General features: G+C 36.8%; 1 protein-coding gene and 1 long non-coding RNA gene across 2 annotated transcripts in view; one reads left to right on the forward strand and one right to left on the reverse strand.

The window, feature by feature from the left end:
• The window catches only part of nr2f6 (nuclear receptor subfamily 2 group F member 6), a 12,652-nt gene extending 5,936 nt beyond the window's left edge, over nt 1-6,716 (forward strand). Inside the window, exons 3-4 of the mRNA XM_062960644.1 lie at nt 710-1,300; nt 5,674-6,716. Of these exons, the coding sequence (XP_062816714.1) occupies nt 710-1,300; nt 5,674-5,963 (881 nt within the window). The 3' untranslated portion in view covers nt 5,964-6,716. The remainder of the gene's footprint in view (nt 1-709; nt 1,301-5,673) is intronic.
• A 1,147-nt stretch (nt 6,717-7,863) lies between these two features.
• Nucleotides 7,864-12,500, reverse strand: part of LOC134293347 (uncharacterized) — a 13,307-nt gene continuing 8,670 nt past the window's right edge. Inside the window, exon 2 of the long non-coding RNA XR_010000318.1 lies at nt 7,864-8,705. This is a non-coding gene — a long non-coding RNA (uncharacterized LOC134293347). The remainder of the gene's footprint in view (nt 8,706-12,500) is intronic.

Consider the following 12,500-nt stretch of genomic DNA (forward strand, 5'->3'; position numbering starts at 1 on the left):
TATGTTATTAGATGACATTATATTATGTTGTTTTATATATATATTAATAATATATTATTATAATATAACGTCATGTAATATTCTCAGTATTATATTATATTATATATATTATTAGATGACATTATATTATGTATATATATCAATATATATAATATTACTATAATAATATAATATACTATAATGTCATGGTATATTATGTTATGTTATATTATTAGATGACATTATATTATGTATAGATATCAATATATATAATATTATAATAATATAATGTCATGTAATATTCTCAATAATATAGTACCATTAAATTATATTATTTTTATCATATTATATTATTATTATCATATTATAATATAATGCCGTGGAGGAATATTCTCAATAATATTATATTATTAGATGACTGTGATTCGGTACAAATTGCTGGGTTCTCTTCTCCCAGTTGTGCTGTGGGTCAGTCTTCCACCAGAAAAAGCACCAAGACACACGCTGGTAGATTCCAACAGGTTTTATTGTGCAGAATCCCAGAACCTTCTCTTTGGCCCATTTATATAGGGGCTCTCACATACCAGAGGGTCATTGAGGTTTTATGGCTGGCATCTGTCAAAGATTGGAGATCATGACATTGACGTTATATGATGTTGCCTAAGTGTGTGTGTGGGGGTGGCACCAGGCGACCCCTCCCGGCAGATGACCTTCTGTCTCTTCCTTGCAGCGGTCCAGCGTGGGCGCATCCCTCCGTCGCACGCCTCGAGCCCCACGTCCCTGGCGGGCGGTGCCTCGGTGGTGCCCGTGGGGGTGGGCTCGGAGTTCTTCAACGGCCACCCGGTCCCGGAGCTGATCTCGCAGCTGCTGCGCGCGGAGCCCTACCCGGCCTCCCGCCTGGGCTCGCAGCTGGCGCACAACGCCGCCTCTTCTTCTGGCGGAGGGGACGCAGCGGTGCCGGGGATGCTGGGCATCGACAACATCTGTGAGCTGGCGGCGCGCCTGCTGTTCAGCGCGGTGGAGTGGTGCCGGGGGGTGCCGTCCTTCCCGGGCCTGCCCCCCGGGGACCAGGTGGCGCTGCTGCGCCTGAGCTGGAGCGAGCTCTTTGTGCTGAACGCGGCCCAGTCGGCCCTCCCGCTGCACCTGGCCCCGCTCCTGGCCGCCGCCGGCCTCCACGCCGCCCCCCCGCTGCCCGCCCCACGCGTGGTGGCCTTCATGGACCAGGTGCGCCTCTTCCAGGACCAGGTCCACAAGCTCCACGCGCTCCAGGTGGACGCCGCCGAGTACAGCGCCCTCAAGGCCATCGCCCTCTTCTCCCCAGGTAGGCAGCAGCATCATCATCATCATCATCGTTATTATTATAGGGAGCAGCATTCTCTCCTGACGTTTCGCCCACAACTATGGCAGGCACCCCCCAGTCTGTTATATTACTATATATTATTATCATTCTATATTATTATTGTAATACACCCTCAAGGCCATCGCACTCTTCTCCCCAGGTACGCTCAACCAGCCATTACTATTAGTATTGTTATTATAGGGAGCAGCATTCTCTCCTGACGTTTCGCCCACAACTATGGCAGGCACCCCCAGTCTGTTATATTATTCTATATTATTATCATTCTTCTATATTATTATTATAATACACCCTCAAGGCCATCGCTCTCTTCTCCCCAGGTCAGCTCACCATTAAGACTACATTATTATTATTATATTTTATTATATTATTATTTTATATTATTATATCTTATTATATATATATATATTTATTATTTTATATTATTATTATTATATATATTATATCTATATTATAATACACCCTCAAGGCCATCACACTCTTCTCCCCAGGTCAGCTCACAATTATATTATTACATTATTATTATTATATTATTATTTTTATTATATATATCTGTATTATAATACGCCCTCAAGGCCATCGCCCTCTTCTCACCAGGTACCCTCACCCAGCCACTAAGACCACATTATTATTATTATTATTATTATTATTATTATTATTATTATTATTATTATTATTATAGGGAGCAGCATTCTCTCCTGACGTTTCGCCCACAACTATGGCAGGCACCCCCCAGTCTATTATATTATTCTATATTATCATCATTCTTCTATATTATTATTATAATACACCCTCAAGGCTATCGCCCTCTTCTCTCCAGGTAGGCATCATCATCATCATCATTGTTATTATAGGGAGCAGCATTCTCTCCTGACATTTCACCCACAACTATGGCAGGCACCCCCAGTCTGTTATATTATTATAAATTATTATCATTCTATATTATTATTATAATACACCCTCAAGGCCATCGCACTCTTCTCCCCAGGTAGGCAGCATTGTCATAATATCATCATCATCATTATTATTATAGGGAGCAGCATTCTCTCCTGACGTTTCGCCCACAACTATGGCAGGCACCCCCCAGTCTGTTATATTATTCTATATTATTATCATTCTATATTATTATTGTAATACACCCTCAAGGCCATCGCCCTCTTCTCCCCAGGTAGGCGGCATTGCCATAACATTATTATTATTATTATTATTATTATTATTATTATTATTATTATTATTATTATTATTATAGGGAGCAGCATTCTCTCCTGACGTTTCGCCCACAACTATGGCAGGCACCCCCCAGTCTATTATATTATCGCACTCTTCTCCCCAGGTCCGCTCAGCATTAAGACTACATTATTATTATTATTATATATTATTATTATATCTATATTATAATACACCCTCAAGGCCATCGCCCTCTTCTCTCCAGGTACGCTCAACCAGCCATTACTAGGGAGCAGCATTCTCTCCTGACATTTCGCCCACAACTATGGCAGGCACCCCCAGTCTGTTATATTATTCTATATTATTATCATTCTATATTATTATTGTAATACACCCTCAAGGCCATCGCCCTCTTCTCCCCAGGTAGGCAGCATTGTCATAACATCATCATTATCATTATTATGATAGGGAGCAGCATTCTCTCCTGACATTTCACCCACAACTATGGCAGGCACCCCCAGTCTGTTATATTATTCTATATTATTATCATTCTTCTATATCTATATTATAATACACCCTCAAGGCCATCGCACTCTTCTCCCCAGGTAGGCAGCATTGCCATAACATCATCATCATCATCATTATTATTATTATAGGGAGCAGCATTCTCTCCTGACATTTCGCCCACAACTATGGCAGGCACCCCCCAGTCTATTATATTATTCTATATTATTATCATTTTTCTATATTATTATTATAATACACCCTCAAGGCCATCGCACTCTTCTCCCCAGGTAGGCAGCATTGCCATAACATCATCATCATCATTATTATTATAGGGAGCAGCATTCTCTCCTGACGTTTCGCCCACAACTATGGCAGGCACCCCCCAGTCTATTATATTATCGCACTCTTCTCCCCAGGTCCGCTCAGCATTAAGACTACATTATTATTATTATTATATATTATTATTATATCTATATTATAATACACCCTCAAGGCCATCGCCCTCTTCTCTCCAGGTACGCTCAACCAGCCATTACTATTAGTATTGTTATTATAGGGAGCAGCATTCTCTCCTGACATTTCGCCCACAACTATGGCAGGCACCCCCCAGTCTATTATATTATTCTATATTATTATCATTCTATATTATTATTATTATAATACACCCTCAAGGCCATCACACTCTTCTCCCCAGGTATGCTCACCATTAAGACTACATTATTATTAGTATTATATTATTATTATATATTATATTTTATCATATTTATTATTATTTTCTATTATTATTATTATATATATTATATCTATATTATAATACACCCTCAAGGCCATCACACTCTTCTCCCCAGGTCCACTCACAATTAATACTACATTATTGTTTTTATTATTATTATTATTATTATTATAGGGAGCAGCATTCTCTCCTGACGTTTCGCCCACAACTATAGCAGGCACCCCCAGTCTATTATATTATTATATATTATTATCATTCTATATTATTATTATAATACACCCTCAAGGCCATCGCCCTCTTCTCCCCAGGTCAGCTCAACCAGCCATTACTATTAGTATTGTTATTATAGGGAGCAGCATTCTCTCCTGACGTTTCACCCACAACTATGGCAGGCACCCCCCAGTCTATTATATTATTCTATATTATTATCATTCTATATTATTATTATTATAATACACCCTCAAGGCCATCACACTCTTCTCCCCAGGTATGCTCACCATTAAGACTACATTATTATTAGTATTATATTATTATTATATATTATATTTTATCATATTTATTATTATTTTCTATTATTATTATTATATATATTATATCTATATTATAATACACCCTCAAGGCCATCACACTCTTCTCCCCAGGTCCACTCACAATTAATACTACATTATTGTTTTTATTATTATTATTATTATTATTATTATAGGGAGCAGCATTCTCTCCTGACGTTTCGCCCACAACTATAGCAGGCACCCCCAGTCTATTATATTATTATATATTATTATCATTCTATATTATTATTATAATACACCCTCAAGGCCATCGCCCTCTTCTCCCCAGGTCAGCTCAACCAGCCATTACTATTAGTATTGTTATTATAGGGAGCAGCATTCTCTCCTGACGTTTCACCCACAACTATGGCAGGCACCCCCAGTCTGTTATATTATCGCACTCTTCTCCCCAGGTCCGCTCACCATTAAGACTACATTATTATTATTATATATTATATTATATATATCTATATTATAATATGCCCTCAAGGCCATCGTCCTCTTATCACCAGGTGGGCAGCACCGGGATTCAGGCTATAGTAGTATTAAGACATTATTATTATTATTTTCTATTATTATATTTTATTATATTATTATTTTCTGTTATTCTTATATTATTATTTTATATTATTTTATTATATTTATTATATATTTATTATTATTTTATATTATTATTACTATTTTATATTTTATTTTATTATTTTCTATTATTATATTTTATTATATTTATTATTTTCTGTTATTCTTATATTATTATTTTATATTATTTTATTATATTTATTATATATTTATTATTATTTTATATTATTATTATTATTTTATATTTTATTTTATTATTTTCTATTATTATATTTTATTATATTTATTATTTTATATTTTATTTTATTATTACTTTCTATTATTATATTTTATTATATTTATCATTATTTTCCTATTATTATTATAGAAAATAATGATGAATATTGTATTATATTTGTTATTACTTTCTATTATTATATTTATTAGTATTTTCTATTATTATATTTTATTATATTATTATTTTCTATTATTATATTGTATTATATTTTATATTATTATTATTATTATTAATTATATATTATTATTCTCTCCTGACGTTTTCCCCACAGCTATGGCAGGCGCCCCCAGTCTATTATATTATTTTATATTATTATTTTATATTATTATTCTTATACGTCCTCTTCTCCCCAGGTCAGCTCACTCAGCCATTACTATTATTTATTACATTATTATTATTTTCTGTTATTATTTTTATATATTATTCTTTTATATTATTATCCTATTTCATTACATTATTGTGTATTCTAGGGCACAGGCCTTGTTATATATATAATATGTCATGTTCTATTCCCTCTGTTTGGCAGACGCGTGTGGCCTGGTGGAGCCGGTGCTGGTGGAGGCGGCGCAGGAGGCGGCGCAGGTGGCGCTGGCGGAGTACGTGCGCGCGGTGAGCCCGTCCCAGCCGCAGCGCTTTGGCCGCCTGCTCCTGCGCCTGCCCGCCCTGCGCGCCGTGCCCGCCGCCCTCCTCTCGCAGCTCTTCTTCATGCGCCTGGTGGGCAAGACCCCCATCGAGACCCTCCTGCGCGACATGCTCCTCTCCGGGAGCGCCTTCCACTGGCCCTGCCCCCCCGGCACCCCCACGCCCCCACAGTGACCCCCCCCCACCCCCACCCCCAGGAAGGACGACTGCCACTCCCATCGCCCTGGGGGAACACAACTCCCAGCACCCCTGGTTGGACTCTGGAATACAGATGGACTGCAACTCCCATCGTCCAGGGTGACTACAACTCCCAGCACCCCTGGTTGGACTCAGTGGAAAACAGATGGATTGCAACTCCCATCGTCCAGGGTGACTACAACTCCCATCGCCCTGGGGGAACACAACTCCCAGCACCCCTGGTTGGACTCTGGAATACAGATGGACTGCAACTCCCATCGTCCAGGGTGACTACAACTCCCAGCACCCCTGGTTGGACTCAGTGGAAAACAGATGGATTGCAACTCCCATCGCCCTGGGGGAACACAACTCCCAGCATCCTTGGTTGGACTCAGTGGAATACAGATGGAGTGCAACTCCCATCGCCCTGGGGGAACACAACTCCCAGCATCCGTGGTTACAATTCTGGATATGTACGGATTGCAATTCCCATCGTCCAGGGTGACTACAACTCCCAGCACCCCTGGTTGGACTCAATGGAATACAGATGGACTGCAACTCCCATCGTCCAGGGTGACTACAACTCCCAGCACCCCTGGTTGGACTCTGTAATACAGATGGATTGCAACTCCCATCGCCCTGGGGGAACACAACTCCCAGCATCCTTGGTTGGACTCAATGGAATACAGATGGAGTGCAATTCCCATCGTCCAGGGTGACTACAACTCCCAGCACCCCTGGTTGGACTCAGTGGAATACAGATGGATTGCAACTCCCATCGCCCTGGGGGAACACAACTCCCAGCATCCGTGGTTACAATTCTGGATATGTACGGATTGCAATTCCCATCGTCCAGGGTGACTACAACTCCCAGCACCCCTGGTTGGACTCAATGGAATACAGATGGACTGCAACTCCCATCGTCCAGGGTGACTACAACTCCAAATCCATTACTTTTGGGACTCTGGAATGTGGATGGACTGCAACTCCCATCATCCAGGGTGACTACAACTCCCATCGTCCTGCCATTGCAGTGCTTTCTGTCTTTGAAATGTGGATGGATTGCAACTCCCATCATCCAGGGTGACTACAACTCCCAGCACCCCTGGTTGGACTCAGTGGAATACAGATGGATTGCAACTCCCATCATCCAGGGTGACTACAACTCCAAATCCATTACTTTTGGGACTCTGGAATGTGGATGGACTGCAACTCCCATCATCCAGGGTGACTACAACTCCCATCGTCCTGCCAGTGCAGTGCTTTCTGTCTTTGAAATGTGGATGGATTGCAACTCCCATCGTCCAGGGTGACTACAACTCCCAGCATCCCTGGTTGGACTCAATGGAGTACAGATGGACTGCAACTCCCATCATCCAGAGTGACCAAAAATCCCATCATCCTGCCATTGCAGTTCTTTATGGAATATGGACAGATTGCAATTCCCATCATCCAGGGTGACTACAACTCCCAGCATCCTGCCACTGTCTAGGGTGACTACAACTCCCGTCATCCTTCAGTTGCAATTCTGAATATGTACGGATTGCAATTCCCATCATCCAGGGTGACTACAAATCCCATCATCCTCCCATTGCAGTGCTTGTTCGCTCTGTCTGGAATGTGGATGGACTACAAATCCCACCATCCAGGGTGACCACAACTCCCATCATCCTCCCATTGCAGTGCTCTCTTTCTGGAATGCGGGTGAACTGCAACTCCCATCATCCAGGTTGACTACAACTCCCAGCATCCTGCCACTGCCGGGGGGTGACTACAACTCCCAGCATCCTACCGTTACAGTGCTCTCTCTAATATGGATGATCTGGATGGACTGCAACTCCTATCATCCCAGGTGACTACAACTCCCATCATCCTCCCATCGCACCCACAATCCACACAAGTCCTTAAAGGCATTTATTTGGTTCAAATCCATCCCTTTTGGGGCCCTGTGGGTGGGGGCGGACTGCGACTCCCATCATCCAGGGCGACTGCGACTCCCATCGTCCTCTTCAACAGGCACAGACTCTACTTACAACTGGTCCTGGCGGGTCTGTGTGCCAACTTTGGGTCAAATCCGGCGATCGGCAGGAGTCTCAAGGCTGTTTGCATCAGGGCGGAGTCCAACTGCCACCGTGCTCCGCCCCCTGAAGCCCATCTCGTGTGTCCTGACGGGTGTGTTTGCCACATTTGGGTCGTGATTCGTCGCCGGTGGGAACTGAGCATGGACGGACTCCAAATCCCATCACGTACCTGTTTTGGGGAGCCGGCGGGTGGGGGTCCAAGGGACTATTTTTCGTGATACGTTTGGAACTCGGTGCCAAAGATGTTTGGAGCGGACGAGGGAGGGAAGGAAGGAAGGAAGGAAGGAAGGAAGGCCTTGATCTATGCAAAAAACGACCCCTCTCTGGATCCCGGGTCGGGGCGAGCTCCCCCCGCCAGCCCCAGCTCCCCCCGCCCACCCAGTAGGCCAAAAGCGGGAAGGCGAGTAGGTAAATAGGTACCGCGGGTGGTGATGGATCCCGACCGATTTGCGGGGATTTCTGTTTCCCGGCTGATGCTCAACCAATGAATCAATAAATAAATATTCTCTTTTTTCTTCTTCTTATCATCGTATCCTTCTGATTGGCCATCCTCCTCATCATCATCCTCATCCTCATCATCATCCTCTTTAATCAATTCAGATAAACCTGAATGGGACTCCTGCAATATCCTGTGCCGCCACCGGGTGGAAACCTTGAGCTGTTGAAAGCAATAATAATTATTATAATGTATATATACACACACACACACACACACACACACACATATATATATATATATATATAAAAATATTTATTTTAAATGTTATATATATATATTATATATATATATATATATATATATATATATATATATATATATATATAATGTTATATATGCATATATATTTTAAATATATTATTTTAAATATTTATTATATATGTATATATTATTATTATTATTATTATTATTATTATTTAGATGCATCAACAATGGAGGCTTCGGGCCGAGCATCTCGTAGACCTCTCCAAAGGCTGAATATATGTATATATTTATTATTTTTTTCCTAATTATTTTCCTGATTATTTTTGTGAATTATTTTCCTGATTATTTTTGCAAATTATTTTCCTGATTATTTTTGCAAATTATTTTCCTGATTATTTTTGCAAATTATTTTCTCAATTATTTTTGCAAATTATTTTCCTGATTTTTTTTGCAAATTATTTTCCTGATTTTTTGTGATTAATTTTTGTATTATTTTTGTGGATTATTTTCCTGATTTTTTTGTGAATTATTTTCCTGATTTTTTGTGTGAATTATTTTCCTGATTATTTTTTGTGAATATTTTTCCTGATTATTTTTGCAAATTATTTTCCTGATTATTTTTACGAATTATTTTCCTGATTATTTTTGCGAATTATTTTCAGGATTATTTTTGAGAATTATTTTCCTGATTATTTTTGCGAATTATTTTCAGGATTATTTTTGAGAATTATTTTCCTGATTATTTTTGCGAATTATTTTCAGGATTATTTTTGAGAATTATTTTCCTGATTATTTTTGCGAATTATTTTTAGGATTATTTTTGAGAATTATTTTCCTGATTATTTTTGAGAATTATTTTCCTGATTATTTTTGCGAATTATTTTCAGGATTATTTTTGAGAATTATTTTCCTGATTATTTTTGCGAATTATTTTCAGGATTATTTTTGAGAATTATTTTCCTGATTATTTTTGCGAATTATTTTCCTGATTATTTATCTGCGTATTGGATTTCTATAAGAGGTTTTGCAATATCTCGTGCCGCCACCAGATGGCAATCAAGAGCCATTGAAACCAATGGAAAGAACGCTTATCATTGATTAGTAGTTTTGGGAAAATAATAATTCGCAAAAATAATCAGGAAAATAATTCGCAAAAATAATCAGGAAAATAATTCACAAAAATAATCAGGAAAATAATTCGCAAAAATAATCAGGAAAATAATTCACAAAAATAATCAGGAAAATAATTCGCAAAAATAATCAGGAAAATAATTCACAAAAATAATCAGGAAAATAATTCGCAAAAATAATCAGGAAAATAATTCACAAAAATAATCAGGAAAATAATTTGTAAAAATAATCAGGAAAATAATTTGCAAAAATAATCAGGAAAATAATACTCAAAAAATAATGAAAATTCACAAAAATAATCAGGAAAAATATTCACAAAAATAATCAGGAAAATAATTTGTAAAAATAATCAGGAAAATAATTCGTAAAAATAATCAGGAAAATAATTCACAGAAATAATCAGGAAAATAATTCGCAAAAATAATCAGGAAAATAATACTAAAAAAATAATGAAAATTCACAAAAATAATCAGGAAAAATATTCACAAAAATAATCAGGAAAATAATTCGTAAAAATAACCAGGAAAATAATTCACAGAAATAATCAGGAAAATAATTCACAGAAATAATCAGGAAAATAATTTGCAAAAATAATCAGGAAAAATATTCACAAAAATAATCAGGAAAATAATTCACAAAAATAATCACGAAAATAATTCACAAAAATAATCACAAAAATAATTTGTAAAAATAATAATAATAAATATAAATAAAATTTATAAATATATAAATAAATAATTTATATAAATAAATATATACATATTATATATATATGTAGTTTCCTATGCATGCAGCCTAGGATCGTGTTCGTCTTTTCCGCTGCAGCGACACCCTCTTGGCTCATGTCAGGAAAGTAAAATACATTTAAAGCAATATTACAAAGTCATAGATCTAAAGTGATATTATAAACTGGTAGAGCAATACACTCCAAGCGCTCGCACTCCAAAACTCAGCCGTGCAATTGTACACGCTCTGTGCTCACGTGTGCACACGCTCTGCATGCAACGCCTTTGTTTTGATTGTCAAGATCTGCTCGAAAGACGTGGAAGGAAGCCAAGGAGAGAGTGATGCACAAACAGGAGACCGGGCGGAAAGAGGCCGACAACATTATACATATATATATATATATATATATATATACACACAATAATATATATCATATATTAAGATTATATTTAGTTTTATATATATATATAATATTAATATATGATATATATATATATGTATAATATATACACAACTTATATATATCATATATTAATATTATATTTAGTTTATATATATATACAATATAATACAATATACCAAATATATTAAATATAAGTATGTACAATATTACCTATATATTTATATTAATTTATTTTATGTTTATATTATATTTGGTATCTAAAAGAATAGAAATTCTTATATTTAATATATTTGGTATATTGTATTATATTATCTACATTATCTTTAGTATATTTAATATAATAACATACTAAAGATAATATAGATAATATAATACAATATACCAAATATATTAAATATAAGTATGTACAATATTGCCTATTTATTTATTTTATATTTATATTATATTTAGCCCTTTTCCAAACGGTCTTGATTCCCGGTATTTGGCGAGGAAATAAGCGTCCAGGAAGTCCTTTCGGGGAAATTCCCTTTTCCCGGCTGAAAAATCTCACGGAAGGGATGTAAATGTATATATATATATATGTATGTATGTCTGTATATATAATCCCTTTTGTTTGCTTGGCTCCGTGGCCTCTCCCTTTGCCGGGACTTGCCTGCTCACCTCCCTGGGAAAAGAAAGAACTCAGGATCACCAACCGATCCCTCCCGACAGAGGCCCATCCCGACTCTGCTCTGACCCCATTCTTCTGTCAGTTTGGATGGGCCTCTGTTGGGAAGGATCAGATGGTGTCTTTTTTGCGAATTATTTTTTTGATTATTTTTTGTGAAATATTTTCGTGATTATTTTTGCAAATTATTTTCCTGATTATTTTTGTGAATATTTTTCCTGATTATTTTTTGAGTATTATTTTCCTGATTATTTTTTGCAATTATTTTCCTGATTATTTTTGTGAATTATTTTCGTGAATTATTTTCCTGAATATTTTTGTGAATATTTTTCATGATTATTTTTGTGAATTATTTCCCTGATTATTTTTGTGAATATTTTTCCTGATTATTTTTGCGTATTATTTTCCTGATTATTTTTGTGAATATTTCTCCTGATTATTTTTGTTGATTATTTTCGTGATTATTTTTTGATTATTTTTTGTCAATTATTTTCATGATTATTTTTCCTGATTATTTTTGCGTATTATTTTCCTGATTATTTTTTGCAAATTATTTTCCTGATTATTTTTGTGAATTATTTTCGTGAATTATTTTCCTGAATATTTTTGTGAATATTTTTCATGATTATTTTTGTGAATATTTTTCATGATTATTTTCGTGAATTATTTTCCTGATTATTTTTGTGAATTATTTTCCTGATTATTTTTGTGAATTATTTTCCTGATTATTTTTTGCAGAATTATTTCCCTGATTATTTTTGTGAATATTTTTCATGATTATTTTTGCATATTATTTTCATGATTATTTTTGCCTATTATTTTC

The sequence above is a fragment of the Anolis carolinensis genome, unplaced genomic scaffold (assembly GCF_035594765.1).
Source record: "Anolis carolinensis isolate JA03-04 unplaced genomic scaffold, rAnoCar3.1.pri scaffold_7, whole genome shotgun sequence".
Taxonomy (NCBI): Eukaryota; Metazoa; Chordata; class Lepidosauria; order Squamata; family Dactyloidae; genus Anolis; species Anolis carolinensis.